The sequence below is a fragment of the Salvelinus alpinus genome, chromosome 33, assembly GCF_045679555.1.
Source record: "Salvelinus alpinus chromosome 33, SLU_Salpinus.1, whole genome shotgun sequence".
Taxonomy (NCBI): Eukaryota; Metazoa; Chordata; class Actinopteri; order Salmoniformes; family Salmonidae; genus Salvelinus; species Salvelinus alpinus.
The window spans coordinates 4,389,015-4,406,618 of NC_092118.1; the positions used below are offsets into that span (position 1 = coordinate 4,389,015).

A 17,604-nucleotide genomic window follows, 5' to 3' on the forward strand; every position below is an offset into this window, starting at 1 on the left:
CTCTATGGCAGGCTGTCCATCTGACTCGCACTTTGTGAGTTTTTCTTCTGCATTATTGTACGCGTCTTCAACAGTGTTCCAAAAAAATGTTTTGCACAACAAACGGCAAGTCGTCAACTGTGTCAGCGTAGTGTCAAGAAGCCTCCATACTGTCGCTCTTTGATAGCTGCAATGTTCCTCTGCAAGTCCCCCAAGTAGTGAAAGAGCTTTGTTGTCACAGGACGACTACTCTGGAAGATGTTGAGAAACTGCGGGATGACTTTGAACTTATCGGCCATGATGTTCAGCTGAATCGCTTCGGGCCACACCTGTGAATGACAATGAATAAAAAAGAGGAACATATAGTTATACTCACTGTCCAATGCCATGATGGATTACAAAAAAACATGTAGGCCTATTTCTTTTAACTGCATAATTATAATGACCTGAATTACTTTAAATCATAATTACATTACATTTACATTACATTTAAGTCATTTAGCAGACGCTCTTATCCAGAGCGACTTACAAATTGGAAAGTTCATACATATTCATCCTGGTCCCCCCGTGGGGAATGAACCCACAACCCTGGCGTTGCAAGCGCCATGCTCTACCAACTGAGATTACATTTGATTTATCAATTGCTTGCATTGTAAAGAAGAATGCATGTAGATTTGAATCATACCTGTGTTTCCCTCTCTATGAAGTGCCAAACTGCACTGAGTGGTACTGCACTGCTGAGAATCACGAGTTCCAGCGTGTTGCTCATGGATTGGGTGCCATGGTAGCGCTCGTCAATCCTACCAGTTTGGTGGTAAGAAATGTAAGGTATCTTCTTTTGCATGCCCCTGCCTGGTAAAACATCTGCAAAGAGCTCAGCATGAATGTGTTCAGCTGATCAAAAGGTTTGCGGAAGGCACTCACTATCAGATTCATGATGTGAGCCATGCATGTTATGTGCAAGGAGTTGGGGTACAATAAGTGCGTTTACATGCATTCAATAATAGGATTATTGTGAATGCTCTGATTAATATAATAGTTAGATTAAAACATTGACATGCTTTGCAAGAAGAACAATTTCCCTTACTATCCGGTTTACATGGACAGCTGATAATCAGGCTACATGAAAAATACTACTTTGAAAAATGCAGAAAATCTGCAATCAAAATAAAATTCTATCACAGCAATCATATCATTTTTGGGAGCCTATTTGATTCTGAGTTCGGACATATAATGTTTGTATGTGAAAACTATATCTAAGATGCATACTTTCTGATTTTCCGAACTCCCTTCTCTGGCGCCAAAGAGGGAGTTGTGACAGCACATGCATAGATCAAATACACCACAGGAACTCTGATTACAAGCCGTGTCTCAAGCCATCCCATTCTGGGCCATTTTAACAGTACTAAATACATTGAATATATGATATTGCACAAATAATTATTTGGTTGTGTTTATGAAGGTCTTAGGTAACATTAGAATATTTCCCTCCCCAAAGAAAACAATAGCTGTTTCATTAGTTAAAAAAAAAAAATCACTAAAAACACCATAATAAAATGGTTAAATCCATCTCAAAGAAATCCATTATTATTTCGTTTTGGCAGGTCTTAAGAAACATTTTGAATGTAAGAAAATGTATTTCAAAAGAAAATAGTATTTAAAGTTTTATTTACATTTTAGTCATTTAGCAGACACTCTTATCCAGAGCAACTTACAGTACTGAGTTCCTAAATGTTCATATTTGTTTGTACTGGTCCCCCGTGGGAACTGAACCCACAACCCTGGCATTGCACGTGTCATGCTCTACCAAATGAGCCACACGTTTAGTAGCCTAAGCTATATACTGCAGCGAGTGCTCACATGTTGACCGCTTGGAACCGCTGTTATTCTTGGAGAAATTGATATTTTGAAAAAAAGAGCCCATCTGCAAAAATTGTATAGTTGTTTTGCAAATGTAGTTTTTTGTTGGGAAACCTTAGAATATGCTATTTCTGATAGGTCAAATAAATGTAAATGTCTTATCTGCATGAACCTATGTAGGATGATTTTACATTTTTTATTTTTGGTAAGCTCTGGGCCCGGCTGCATAAAACATCTTAAGTTCATTTCTCCCTTATCTTTTCTCTTAATGTTTTCTTAACTTTAAGTCAATTGCTAAACACATTTAAGGGTGCAAAAGTTAAGGTTGCCCATGAGGTCTCTTAAGTGCTTTATTCAGCATGGACATCAATGTAAACTTTCCTTTTCCCTGGTTTCCAAAGAAAAACAAGCTACTTAGATAAACAATGGAATTGCACAATCCATGGCTACATTGCTAGCTGGCTAGCTAGCTACCTACTCTGTAAGTTAGAGAGAGAGAGAAAAGTACAATTATTTTATTTTATTATCTTCTGAAACAATTTGTTCCTCCTGTCTTGAATGTAGAAGTTATATTTTGTGATCTCCCCAAATAAATGCAATCTCTTTGATGAGATGTTCAGTCAGTGAACCAGGTCATCTCCATGGTAACCAGAGACTCTTTCTGGCAAATGTACCTTTAAACTACCGTAAAACCCTTAAATTTCCCTTAACAAAGAACATGTTTGAGGGCCTCAATGCAACACCCTTAAAAAATACCCTTAGGTAAGGGAAACGTATTCCTTAAGGTAAAACCTTATAGTCCAGCGGATAGGTGAAATAATTGTTCCATTTTATGATACAAGTATCAAAGTTGGTACACTAATACTAGATACCTTAAGGAACATTTTAAAGATTGGAGGCAGTCTGGGAAGCCTGTCAGTCAACCAGGGTGGCCATTTGGCTGCCATCCAGATATACAGTTAGAAGAAAATAGGGTAAATTCATTCCAAACAATATCAAAATAACTTTATAATGTTATATCCAACTAAATAAACCCCCAGATAATATAGACAATAATTCTGATAACAAAGTACTCTTAAGACCTTAATAGGGTTCATATTGAGGCCATTTTGACCTTAGGGCAGAGGCTCCGTGAAACGGTGGACTTTGTGATAGAGTGTGGTGGAAATGTAATATTCATTGCATTCTATACTGTTTAATTAGACCTTCTATGCTGTTTTTACTTAGAGAATTGTCCATTGCTATATGTTAGTATGTTTTGCTGATACAGGCTTGTCTTATGTGACTTAGTCATAAGTCTGGGCATATAGATAAGAGCCGTTTGGGTGCGACTTCAGTATGTGACATCATGTTCTCACAATCTACAGGAAATTAGATGGGTGGAAACATGCAGGAAGGAACAGATAATTGTGGCAATGCCAGGTATCTTAATCTGAACAGACAAGCTAAATCAGCTTTTACACACCATGTTCCTAAGGAAGTCTCTAGATTTTGCTCGCCTGAAGTAGAGTATATTGTGATAAATTGCAGGTCACACTACTTGCCTAGAGAGTTCTCAGCTATACTTTTCGTGGCTGTTTATTTACCGCCACAGACAGATGCTGGCACTAAGACCGCACTCAGTCAGCTGTATAAGGAAATAAGCAAACAGGAAACCACTCACCCAGAGGCGGCGCTCCTAGTGGCCGGAGACGTTAATGCAGGGAAACTTAAATCAGTTCTACCAAATCTCTATCAACATGTTTAATGTGCAACCAGAGGGAAAAAAATTATAGTTCAGTCTCTGGATAATAAAGTTGACGAGCTCAGGGTGCGGGTCTATTTCCAGAGAGACATCAGGGATTGCAACATACTTTGCTTCACGGAAACATGGCTCTCTAGGGATATACTGTCCGAATCGGTCCAGCCAGCTGGATTCTCAGTTCATCACGCAGACAGCAATAAACATCTCTCCGGGAAGAAGAAGAGCGAGGGTATATGTTTCATGATTAACGACTCATGGTGTAATTGTGATAACATACAGGAACTCAAATCCTTTTGTTCACCCGATCTAGAATACCTCACAATCAAATGCCGACCGTATTATCGCCAGAGGATGGCAATGGCGCAGATGGCAATGGCTTTCTTACTGCAGCCAAGAGTCGTGCGCATCTCTGCGTGACGTCAGTGTGTCGTGTACTGGAAAAAGGTCTATTACCAAGGCACACATTTAGGACATTTAAGACATTCAAATTGCTTAGGGACAGAGGTAATGAGAGATACTTCTGTAAATATGGTGACACCTCCCCTCTGCCAACTCGGTCAGATCTAAAAACATTCTAACCAGTTAGAGACACATCAGTATCCAGCACAGAATTATTTAAATACGTTTCAGATATTACCAGAATGTCTACTTTAATTTGAGAGGCCAGAGTTATAATAAAGTCCATTTTTGTATCAAACTTCTAGCATTTACATGAATCAGTCCAATGCCACAGCTGCGGGATTTCAAATCAGACGGAGTCTCTAGTACAAGCATACTATTCTCAGTTGGTAACCCCTAATTTTTAAAAACCATAGAGCTAGCTTGAATTGGTAAAATACAATATTTTCTAGAACTGTACCATTCGCTCTATGCCTCGAGTGAGGACGTGGGTTAAAACAAGAGTCAATGATGGGTACCTGTTGCAGGCCTGCAGTATGATGATAATTGCTGGTTGGGATTACCTGAGTGGGACTTGGGGTGTTGATAAGTCAATGGCTCAGTGCAGCCTTAAAATGTGAGGACCGAGTCCAGGCACAAAGGTGATTTGGATGGACTCCATCCTCTCTGTAAAGCATCTTCTCCTTCTGAAAGGTGTCGAAAATATTCACAAAAGTAACTCCAACAGAGCTACAGTAGACTCGTAGCCAGTCGTGTAGTGTCAGCAACCAACTGAATCTTTCACTGCCACGACTCAGTGATGGCACTGGGCCTGAAATAATTGGACGATTGTTGGAGTCTTTCATAGCTCCAATCAGTTCTTTAAAATCCTAAAGCAGCCTAGTGATGTCCCGTACCCTAGCTCCAGTATAGCACAATGTTTTTGCCCCAGGAACTGAGATGTTTCTCACCATAGAGCTGCCGATGATAATGGCTGGTTAGATGGCAGAGGAGGTCAGTCAGTCTTTGTGCCTTGAGCCGGATGCAAAACCCTTGTGGCTGACGGAGGAGCTAGTGTGTTAGACAGCCTTGAGGTCCGGTGAGAGGAGGAGCGCAGCTGATCCGAGGCCGAGTCCCCCCGGGAATGTGGAGGATGGGAGTCCGAGGCAGAATCTCGCTGGGAAGGAGTCCGGATAGGGGGAAGACGGCGCGGGAACATCCAAAGCCAAGAGGGCGAAGCTGTTAGACAACTGTGCTTACTATAGAATTCTGTAGTATACTGTAGAATACTATACTACACACTATAGTATACAGTGCATTCGGAAAGAATTCAGACCCCTTGACTTTTTCCACATTTTGTTACGTTACAGCCTTATTCTAAAACTGATTACATATTTTATTCTCCTCATCAATTTACACCAAATACCCCATAATGACAGAGCGAAAACAGGTTTTTAGAAATGTTTGCAAATGTATTAAAAATAAAAAACAGAAATATCTTATTTACATATGTATTCAGACCCTCTCCTATGAGACTTGAAATTGAGCTCAGGTGCATCCTGTGTCCATTGATCGTCCTTGAGATGTTTCTACAACTTGATTGGAGTCTACCGGTGGTAAATCTAATTGATTGGACATGATTTGGAAAGGCCCACACCTGCCTATATAAGGTCCCACAGTTGATAATGCATGTCAGCGCAAAAACCAAGCCATGAAGTCGAAGGAATTGTCCGTAGAGCTCTGAGACAGGATTGTGTCGAGGCACAGATCTGGGGAAGGGTACCAAAAAATTCCTGCAGTATTGAAGGTCCCCAAGAACACAGTGGCCTCCATCATTCTTAAATGGAAGAAGTTTGGAACCACCAAGACTCTTCCTAGAGCTGGCCGTACGGCCAAACTGAGCAATTGGGGTAGAATGGCCTTGGTCAGGGATGTGACCAAGAACCTAATGGTCACTCTGACAGAGCTCCAGAGTTCCTCTGTGGAAATGGGAAGGACAACCATCTCTGCAACACTCCACCAATCAGGCCTTTATGGTAGAGTGGCCAGACGGAAGCCACTCCTCAGTAAAATGCACATGATAGCCAGCTTGGAGTTTGTCAAAAGGCGCCTGAAGGACTCTCATATTTCATGGTCTCGCTTGGTCTGATGAAACCAAGATTGAACTCTTTGGCCTGAATGCCAATGCGTAACGACTGGAGGAAACCTGGCATCATCCCTACGGTGAAGCATGGTGGTGGCAGCATCATGCTGTGGGGATGTTTTTCAGCGGCAGGGATTGGGAGACTAGTCAGGATTGAGGCAAAGATGAACAGAGCAAAGTACAGAGATCTTTGATGAAAACCTGCTCCAGATCGTGCAGTGCCTCTGACTGGGGCGAAGGTTTACCTTCCAACAGGACAATGACCCTAGGCACACAGCCAAGACAACGCAGGAATGGCTTCGGGACAAGTCTCTGAATGTCCATGAGTGTTCCAGCCAGAGCCCGGACTTGAACCCTATCAAACATCTCCAAAGAGACCTGAAAATAGCTGTGCAAAGACACTCCCCATCCAACCTGACAAAGCTTGAGAGGATCTGCAGAGAAGAATGGAAGAAACTCCCCAAATACAGGTGTGCCAAGCTTGTAGCGTCATACCCAAGAAGACCGGAGGCTGTAATCGCTGCCAAAGGTGCTTCAACAAAGTACTAATTAAAGGGTCTGAATACTTATGTAAATGTGATATTTCATTATTACTTTTTAATTTACATGCAAAAATGTCTAAACACCTGTTTTTACTTTGTCATTATGGGGTATTGTGTGTAGATTGATGGAGGGAAAAAAACTATTTAATCAATTTTAGAATAAGGCTGTAATGTAACAAAATGTGGAAAAAGTCAAGGGGTCTGAATACTTTCAGAATGCACTGTACCTCAATCATGTGTAGTACTTACTATAGAATGTTGTAGTATACTGTAGAATAATTTAGTAAATACTACAGTGTACTACAGACCACAAAAATACTAAAGTAAATACTACAGTAATGTTCGCAAAAACATTACAGGAAATACTTCACTGAACAAAAATATAAACTCAGCATGCAATTATTTCAAAGATTTTTTGGAGTTACAGTTCATATAAGGAAATCAGTCAATTGAAATAAATTCATTAGGCCCTAATCTATGGATTTCACAACTGTGAATAAAAATATGCATCTGTTGATCACAGATACCTTGAAAAAAAAGTAGGGGTGTATATCAGAAAACCAGTTAGTATCTGGTGTGACCATTTGCCTTATGCAACACATCTCCTTCGCATAGAGGTGATCAGGCTGTTTATTGTGGCCTGTGGAATGTTGTCCCACACCTCTTCAATGATTGTGTGAAGTTGCTGGATATGGTGACATGTCTGGTGAGTATGCAGACCATGAAAGAACTGGGACATTTTCAGCTTCCATTATCAGCCTGCATTATCAGGCTGAAACATGAGGTAATACCGGCGAATGAATGGCACAACAATGGGCCTCAGGATCTTGTCATGGTATCTCTGTGCATTCAAACTGCCATCGATAAAATGGAATTGTGTTCGTTGTCAGTAGCTTATGCCTACCCATAACATAACCCCACCACCACCATGGGGCACTCTGTACACAACATTGACATCAGCAAATCGCTCGCAAACATGCCACCATACATGCTGTCTGCCATCTGCCCGGTACAGTTGAAACCGGGATTGATCCGTGAATAGCACATTTCTCCAGCATGCCAGTGGCCATCGAAGGTGAGTATTTTCCCACCGTTGTCAGTTATGACGCCGAACTGCAGTCAGGTCAAGACTCTGGTGAGGACAATGAGCTTCCCTGAGACGGTCTCTGAAAATATTTGCAGAAATTCTTCGGTTGTGCAATCCCACAGCTTCCTCAGTTGTCCGGATGCCTGGTCTCAGATAATCCCGCAGGCGAAGAAACCGGATGTTGAGGTCCAGGGCTTGCATGGTTACACGTGGTCTGTGGTTGTGAGGCCGGATGGTGGTACTTCCAAATTCTCTAAAACGACGTTGGAGGTGGCTTATAGTAGAGCAATAGACATTTCATTCTCTGGCAACAGGTATGGTGGACATTCGTGTAGGCAGCATGCCATTTGCATGCTCCCTCACAAATTGAGACATCTGTATCATTGTATTGTGTGAAAAAACTGCACATTTTAGAGTGGCCTTTTATTGTCCACAGCACAAGGTGCACGTGTAATGATCTTGCTGTTTAATCAGCTTCTTGATATCCCACACCTGTCAGGTGGATGGATTATCTTGGCAAAGGATAATTAAATTTTTATTTATTACACCTTTATTTAACCAGGTAGGCCAGTTGAGAACAAGTTCTCATTTACAACTGCGACTTGGCCAAGATATAGCAAAGCAGTGCGACAAAAACAGCAACACAGAGTTACACATGGGATAAACAAACGTAAAGCCAATAACACAATAGAAAAATCTATATACAGTGTGTGCAAATGTAGTAAGATTAGGGAGGTAAGGCAATAAATAGGCCATAGTGGCGAAATAAGTACAATTTAGCATTAACACTGGAGTGATAGATGTGCAGATGATGATGTGCAAGTAGAGATACTTGGGTGCAAAAGAGCAAAAAATAAATAACAATATGGGGATGAGGTAGTTGGGTGGGCTTATTTGTACAGGTGCTATTTGTCATTGAACAGGTGCAATGATCGGTAAGCTGCTCTGACAGCTGATGCGTAAAGTTAGTGAAGGAGATATGAGTCTCCAGCTTCAGTGATTTTTGCTATTCGTTCCAGTCATTGGCAGCAGAGAACTGGAAGGAAAGGCGGCCAAAGAGGAATTGGCTTTGGGGATGACCAGTGAAATATACCTGCTGGAGCGCGTGCTATGGGTGGGTGTTGCTATGGTGACCAGTGAGCTAAGGCGGGGCTTTACCTAGCAAAGACTTATAGATGACCTGGAGCCAGAGGATTTGGCGACGGATATGTAGTGAGGGCCAGCCAACGAGAGCATACAGGTTGCAGTGGTGGGTAGTATATGTGGCTTTGGTGACAAAACGGATGGCACTGTGATAGACTACATCCAATTTGCTGAGTAGAGTGTTGGAGCCTATTTTGTAAATGACATCGCCGAAGTCAAGGATCGGAAGGATAGTCAGTTTTACGAGGGTATGTTTAGCAGCATAATTGAAGGAGGCTTTGTTGCGAAATAGGAAGCCTATTCTAGATTTAATTTTGGATTGTAGATGCTTAATGTGAGTCTGGAAGGAGAGTTTACAGTCTAACCAGACACCTAGGTATTTGTAGTTGTCCACATATTCCAAGTCAGAACCATCCAGAGTAGTGATTCTAGTCGGGCGTGAGGGTGCGGGCAGCAATTGGTTGAAGAGCATACATTTAGTTTTACTAGCATTTAAGAGCAGTTGGAGGCCACGGAATGAGTATTGTATGGCATTGAAGCTCGTTTGGAGGTTTGTAAACACAGTGTCCAAAGAAGGGCCAGAAGTATACAGAATGGTGTCGTCTGCTTAGAGGTGGATCAAAGAATCATCAGCAGCAAGAGCGACATCATTGATATATACAGAGAAAAGAGTCGGCCCGAAAATTGAACCCTGTGGCACCCTCATAGAGACTGCCAGAAGGCCGGACAACACGCCCTCCGATTTGACACACTGAACTCTATCTGAGAAGTAGTTGGTGAACCAGGCGAGGCAGTCATTTGAGAAACCAAGGCTGTTGAGTCCATGGTGATTGACAGAGTCAAAAGCCTTGGCCAGGTTGATGAAGACGGCTGCATAGTACTGTCTTTTATCGATGGCGGTTATGCTATCGTTTAGGACTTTGAACGTGGCTGAGGTGCACCCATGAACAGCTCGGAAACCAGATTGCATAGCGGAGAAAGTATGGTGGGATTCGAAATGTTAGGTGATCTGTTTGTTAACTTGTTAAAACTAGCTTTCGAAGACTTTAGGAAGGCAGGGCAGGATGGATATAAGTCTGTAACAGTTTGGGTCTGGAGTGTCTCCCCATTTGAAGAGGGGGATGACCGCAGCTGCTTTCCAATCTTTAGGGATCTCAGACGATACAAAAGAGAGGGTGAACAGGCTAGTAATAGGAGTTGCAACAATTGCGGGAATAGTTTTAGAGAGGGTCCAGATTGTCTAGCCCAGCTGATTTGTAGGCGTCCAGATTTAGCAGCTCTTTCAGAACATCAGCTATCTGGAATTGGTTGAAGGAAAAGCGGGGGGGGCTTGAGCAAGTTGCTGCGGGGGGTGCAGAGCTGTTGGCCGGGGTAGGGATAGCCAGGTGGAAAGCATGGCGAGCCGTAGAAAAATGCTTATTGAAATTCTTGATTACCATAGATTTATCGGTGGTGACAGTGTTTCCTAGCCTCAGTGCAGTGGGCAGCTGGGAGGAGGTGCTCTTATTCTCCATGGACTTTACAGTGTTCCAAAACATTTTGGAATTTGTGCTACAGGATGAAAATGTATGTTTGAAAAAGTTAGCCTTAGCTTTCCTAACTGAATGTGTATATTGGTTCCTAACTTCCCTGAAAAGTTGCATATCGCAGGGGCTATTCGATGCTAATGCAATACGCCACAGGAAGTCTTTGTGCTGGTCAAGGGCAGTCAAGTCTGGAGTGAACCAAGGGCTATATCTGTTCTTAGTTTAAAAAAAATTGAATGGGGCATGCTTATTTAAGATGGAGAGGAAAGCACTTTTAAAGAATAACCAGTCATCCTCTACTGACGGGATGAGGTCAATATCCTTCCAGGATACCCGGGCCAGGTCGATTAGAAAGGCCTGCTCGCTGAAGTGTTTTAGGGAGCGTTTGACAGTGATGAGGGGTGGTCGTTTGACCGCGGACCCATTACGGACGCAGGCAATCACTAACAGGGACTAACAGGGACGTAAACAAATTTGTGCTTTTTGTGCATTATGGAACATTTCTGGGATCTTTTATTTCAGCTCACGAAACATGGGACCAACACTTTACATGTTTATATTTTTGTTCAGTGGCAAATTAATATCCGCACAAACACTACAGTCTGCAAAAACACAACAGTAATTACAATAGAATATACCAGAGGTGTGGACTCGAGGCACATGACTTGGACTCGAGTCACAAATATGATGACTTGAAACTCGACTTTGACTTTAACACCAATGACTCGTGACTTAACTTGGACCTAAGCCTTTTGACTCGAACTGACTTGATACCCTCCCCAAGCCCAAATATTAAAAATGATGCTATTAAAAAAAGTGTGCAGCGCATCAACTCTTCATTTAACGGATTACAGTTTGAATCGGACAGCAGCCAATCAAATTGAGCCAGCTGAGAAATAGTTGCGTGGCAGTGCAGAGGAACGTCGGCGGGTGAATCCAAATGAGCCCTGGAAAGATGATACCCCAAAATATTATTTTTGGATATAAAGACTACACTGTATCAACAAAAAACGGATTGCAACTTGCAAAACTTGCGGGAAGAAAATGACAGACGGAGGCGCAACATCTTCTAAATTTGTTCAACATTTGAAGCAGCACAAAGAAGGGTAAGTCGTGGCTAATATAGCTGACAGCTATATCATTCATAACTTTGCTAGTGTAGCATGTTGACTAACGTAACATTAAATCAATGAGCCTCCACACAGTCAGTCAGTGCGGGAACGTGATCATTGCACCCAAGATTGAGCAACAACTGGTTAGGCAGTTGTTTGGTCTTGACTTGAGACTTGACTCGGACTTGCCTGTCTTGACTTGAGACTTGACTTGGGACTTGAGTGCTAAGACTTGAGACTTACTTGTGACTTGTAAAACAATGACTTGGTCCCACCTCTGGTATATACTACAGTATTTCATTTGCATATACCCTGCCCATTCCCCTCCCCATGTCCAAATTTGTGCCACCTATCAGTGAGAAACCTACATGCCAAGTATAGGCCATATATTGTGTTCCCTACAGGTTATAAAAAAAGAGCTGAGGCTTTGAACTATCTGTTCAGACCTCAGTTCTACCTACCTACAGGTTATGGAAAATTAGCTCTTATCTGATTATTAACCAGATAATCTTTTTCCTCAAGGACAAAGCCCCCACTGCTATGTCAAAGATCATAAAATACAAACATTATAGTAAATACTACAGTGTACTACAGTCCGCAAAAACAGTTATTACTATAGTATGTACTACAGTTTTTTTGTTACTAAAGTAACTGTAAATACTACAGTAAAGACAGCAAAAAATGTAACCATAGTATACTATAGTATTTCTTCATGTGGGAGGTGTACATGATCTCCTCATTATGAGTGCTGTTGGGGGCTGGGCGCGGCCTGCTGAAGAATGGCGCTCTCCACTGCCGGGTGGTTCTGAAATAGAATCTACAGTGCACTGTTTGATGGCCGCACTCTTGTGGCTCCCACAGGTTAACATTTAATTTTTAACTGAGCCTTTCAATGTAGTTACAAAAGACTGAAACCCACACTGTGCCCACCATTGCCCTAAGATTGCCCACCTTTGCCCTATAGACATAACCTACCGTCCTCTGCCGAGGCCTCGCTGCTGTAGCCGTCATACTCGGCTAATTGGGGGCTGTACTTCTGCCTCATCTCCCAGCCGTGGCCATTCGACTGGCTGCCGCTAGCCCCGCCTCGGAGACCCTGCGAACGGTTGACTGCTTCTTGGTACTGGCCCATCACCTCATCCTCGCTGTCTGACGACGAATCCTTCAGGTCACCGTCAGGGTAGATCTTTTCTAGAGGTGGAAGATAAAAAGGGAAAGAGATATGTTCCAGTAGATTTCTGTCCTTAAGATCAAATGTAGGATCAGCTTTAATTACCAATTTTTCATTTTTATTTTAACCTCTACTTGATCGGTGCTCCCCTGCGTTACGGTTAAGCTAACGTAGGCTAATGTGATTAGCATGAGGTTGTAAGTAACAAGAACATTTCCCAGGACATAGACATATCTGATATCGGCAGAAAGCTTAAATTCTTGTTAATCTAACCGCACTGTCCAATTTACTGTAGTTATTATAGTGAAAGAATACCATGCTATTGTTTGAGGAGATTGCACCGTTATGAACTTGAAAATGTGTTAATAAACCAATTAGGCACATTTGGGCAGTCTTGATACAACATTTTGAATAGAAATGCAATGGTTCATTGGATCAGTCTAAAACGTTGCACATACACTGCTGCCATGTAGTGGCCAACATCTGAATTGCGCCTAGATTCCTAAGTCATATATTGGCCTTTCTCTTGCATTTTCTTTGTATTATCTTTAACCAGATCTAATGTGTTATATTCTCCTACATTAATTTCACATTTCCACAAACTTCAAAGTGTTTCCTTTCAAATAGCATCAAGAATATGCATATCCTTGATTCAGGTCCTGAGCTACAGGCAGTTAGATTTGGGTATGTCATTTTAGGTGAAAATTTAAGAAAAGGGTCCGATCCTTACAACAAACGGGCCTCAGGATCTCGTCACGCTATCTCTGTGCATTAAAATGGCATTGGTAAAACGCAATTGTGTTCGTTGTCCATAGCTTATGCCTGCCCAGACCAGAACCCCACAGCCAGAGTGTGCTCTGTTGATCTGAGCATTCTGACCTAACAACAGCAGTCAAGCACCCAAGTTAACTGGCTAACGTTGGCTAGCTTGCTAGCTACTTCCAGACCCAAATGAGAGAACAGCTCACTCTGACCATTTTACTCATCCTAGCAGATCTGGTTAGGTTGTTTTTATGTTATCCAGAGTGTTGGTGTCTGCAACTGTGCTGCTGGTGACAATTTAAAACGCTTTTTTCCCAACGTTTACTGACACCGTCCATATTAAACAGGTGTTGAGCGTTCGTAAATTTGTCAGTTGTCATTCTGCGCTCTGGCACACTCAGACGAGCTCATGAAACATGCGACCAACACTGTTGCGTTTATATTTTTGTTCAGAGTAGAAAGGCTATGTCACCACTATACATGCAGTAACTTTTCATAATATTGTTTCATAAATGATGTATACTTTTTGCCCCATATCAGGTTGAACATTTCACAACAACAATCAAGAGTCAAATTAGAGGCTGCTTTGAGCCAAGATGGGAGTGGACAGTCATCTGGTAGAGGCAACAAACTACCCAAAAGAGTAGACCTGACTAGGAAAACTCCTGGCCCTACTAGTATACAGTATCATATGCAGTGGTGTAAAGTACTTTAGTAAAAATACTTTAAACTACTACTTAAGTAGTTTTGGGGGGTATCTGTACTTCACATTACTATTTATATTTTTGACAACTTTTACTTTTACTTTACTACATTCCTAAAGAAAATTATATACTTTTTACTCAATACATTTTTCCTGACACCCAAAAGTACTCATTACATTTTGAATGCTTAGCAGGACAGAAAATGGTCCAATTAGCACACTTACCAAGAGAACATCCCTGGTAATCCCTACTGCCTCTGATCTGGCGGACTCACTAAACACAAATGCTTTGTTTTTAAATGATGTCTGAGTGTTGGAGTGTGACCCTGGCTATATTTTTCTTAAAATAATGAATTTTAAATTATATGTACTTTTACTTTTGATACTTAAGTATGTTTTAGCAACTGCATTTACTTTTGATACTTAAGTATATTTAAAACCAAATACTTTTAGACTTTTACTCAAGTAGTGTTTTACTGGGTGACTTTCACTTTTACTTGGTGACTTTCATTTTCTATTAAAGTATCTTTACTTTTACTCAAGTATGAGATGTAGTACTTTTCCCCACCACTGATCACATGAGGGAAAAATGGCAGCACCCATACTGCCCTACCAAGCAAAAGAGCAGTAACTCAGTGAAACTGAGAATAATGACATCAAAGTTGTTTTTATTGTCCAGCTAAATTAATTGTAGGCAGATCAATGGAGATGTGGTTATCTGATGTCTTACTATGACGTAATTGTTTATTCATATTGACCCTGACCACTGACATGACCTTTGACCCTAGAAGGCAGTTACTGCCTTCTTGCTTGATACAGCCACTGGAATACGTTTCCATGACGAAAAAAATAAAAAATAACTTGTGTTACTATATTTATTTGTATGTGGCTGTCAGTGTCATATTTAAATGATAATGCCCGAGAAGCCGGTGTTTGGAGGATATATTGGCATGGGTGTTGTTAGGCAAGGGCCAGCAAACTGTGCCAATATATCCTCCAAACACCGGCTTCGATGGTATTATCACTTTTATATAACAGGTTACCAACATATTCAAATAATGATTGACATATTTTGATGAATTTATTCATACTATTTCATCCTTCCACAAAATGTAGTCCCGAAACAAATCTAGGGTTGCTACTCAAGCCTAGGGTTGCTACGAGATCCAGCCAATCAGTCTTTTTGTTGTGTATCTATGGACGTGACCCAGTCGTTCATTCTAAATGTTCCATTGACATACTGGCTGGCAACGTTCTTTTCTCTTGGTTGCTAGCTAGCCAACTACGGCTAACTTACAGTCAAGTCAAACAGTGCAGACAGGATAACGACAGTAGATGCATTTGTTTGAGCAGTTTTCTTGTGACATTTATTTGGATACATCCATAACAATGAGCTAATGAGAAACAATTTCGCCTGCCATAGAAAATGTGCTCTCTAGATAGGACACTGTTGTTCAGAGGAGCTAGCCAACAACACAGCTAACACAATAACTTCAAACCGAAGCTAGAAAGACTGCAAACTAAGCTGTTTTCTAGTGACATTTCTTTGTATATATCCATAAAAATGATGCCAGCTGATTCATGATTTCGACTGGCTAAGAAACGATGCCTGCCTCTCTCTCTCGTCCCAACTCTCGACTCATACACGTTCTTTTACTATGGGACAGGTGGAGATCGTATTTGAATATTAAAACAATGTTGCAAATGTTGGAGAGACAGACAGCAAGGTTTATACAAATCTCCGCTGTTGAAAACTTAATGTTAGTCTAAAAGAAATGTGAGAGAATGTCTAGATGCTTTTTATAGTGTTTATAACTTCCCTGCCTGGGCTGATGAGACAATGGATTGCGTAGTCAGATGGCAGCAGAGAACAATAAATAATACCATTGTTTACCATAGACACTACAGCCCAAGCTCAGTGAAACCAAGGTAAAAGTCAGTAACTGACAAGAAAAATACAATCATGTATTTGTGTGTTATTAGTTTAAGCACACTGTGTTTGTCTATTGTTGTGACTTAGATGAAGATCAGATCAAATTGTATGTAAAATGTATGCAGAAATCCAGGTAATTCCAAAGGGTATATATATTTTTTTATATGGATGATTGGAAGTGATGCAGACAATTACATTGATGGAAGCTACAATCTTTCTACAATATTAAAGCTGATCTACCCACACACAATTATATCTTTTTTTTAACGTCTTTATCGACATAGTTTTGGCATTAAACAGTCTCCATATACAGCATACTTCCATTCATCGTTTTCAACTGGTACCAGGGGGCCTTCAGACAAGTCTTGTGAGGCCTGTGAGTGTCCTAGAGAAAAACAACCAACATGTACATGTTTGTGAGAGTCTCACCTTTAGTCATGTTAGTGTGTAGCCCAAACGGTTCGGACGCTACAGACAGAAGTTGGCAGATCAGTTGTACCGATTTCAGACGAGTCTCCTGACACTTCTGGCTCTTGGTAAATTTCGTAGTTTGCTGCAAGTTCCAATCCCAAATGAGATATTGTTTTTCCCTTTGAAATGTAGAATTAACTTTACTGTAGTGTGTTGCGAAAGGAAATGCAGCCAAAACCTTGTAGATAAAGATTACACATATATTTAATGAGGAGCTTCTTGGAGTCCCTCTTGCAGACCTACTGCTATAATGGGGTGTAACAAGTGCAGACCTGCTGGAGCAACACTTCGCCACTTCTCAGAATGCTGCTCATTAAATAAGGTTTAGATCAAAGCTGAATCAATGTCTGGCAAGATCCCTTAGGGGGTAATTCCGACCTGAGTTATGCACGCGTAAATTGAACTTAATTCCATTTTTATGCACTTTGACTCTAACGTATTGTGAACTTGAACTTATTCATTTTGGGTTTGGAGATCACAGAAATGTAGGTGTGGCAGAGGTGTGTCTAAAGATACACATATTCTGACCTTTTAATTCCCTCATAATTCCACCACCTTAATGCGCAAGGAAACCAAAAATAAGGTCGGGCACCTGTCGGTTCCAAGTGGATAAACCTACTATTTCTAATAGAAATAACACCATTCTCCGTGCACTTTAAGTTCTGAACATATATAAGAGTCGGGTAAATTAGTACGTTTGGATAAGGGGATTGTAAATACAAATAGCATTTTCTTTCCATATTTTTCCTTTTTCCTGGAGATTGATTTGAAACCAGTCATATGGAAACAAACTGAAAGTCATATCAACATGACATGTATTTCGGCCCTTTTTCCACATTGAAGTAGACAGTCGCTGTAACATGTACGCTGGGAGTCGGGAAGCAAGTTCAGGGAGTGACTTTAATAATAAATAAGACAAGGAACAAAACAAGAAACACGAGTAGCGTACAGAAATGAAACAACGGAACAGAAACAATAACGCCTAGGGAAAGAACCAAAGGAAGTGACATATATAGGGAAGGTAATCAGGCAGGGGATTGAGTCCAGGTG

At 41.2% G+C, this 17,604-nt stretch overlaps 1 protein-coding gene across 3 annotated transcripts in view; it reads right to left on the bottom strand.

Moving 5' to 3' along the window:
* syt14a (synaptotagmin XIVa) overlaps positions 1–17,604 on the bottom strand; it is a 201,603-nt gene that overhangs the window by 49,475 nt on the left and 134,524 nt on the right. For all 3 annotated transcript variants that reach the window (XM_071380789.1, XM_071380790.1, XM_071380792.1), the window contains exon 4: positions 12,490–12,705. In XM_071380789.1, the coding sequence (XP_071236890.1) occupies positions 12,490–12,705 (216 nt within the window). The remainder of the gene's footprint in view (positions 1–12,489; positions 12,706–17,604) is intronic.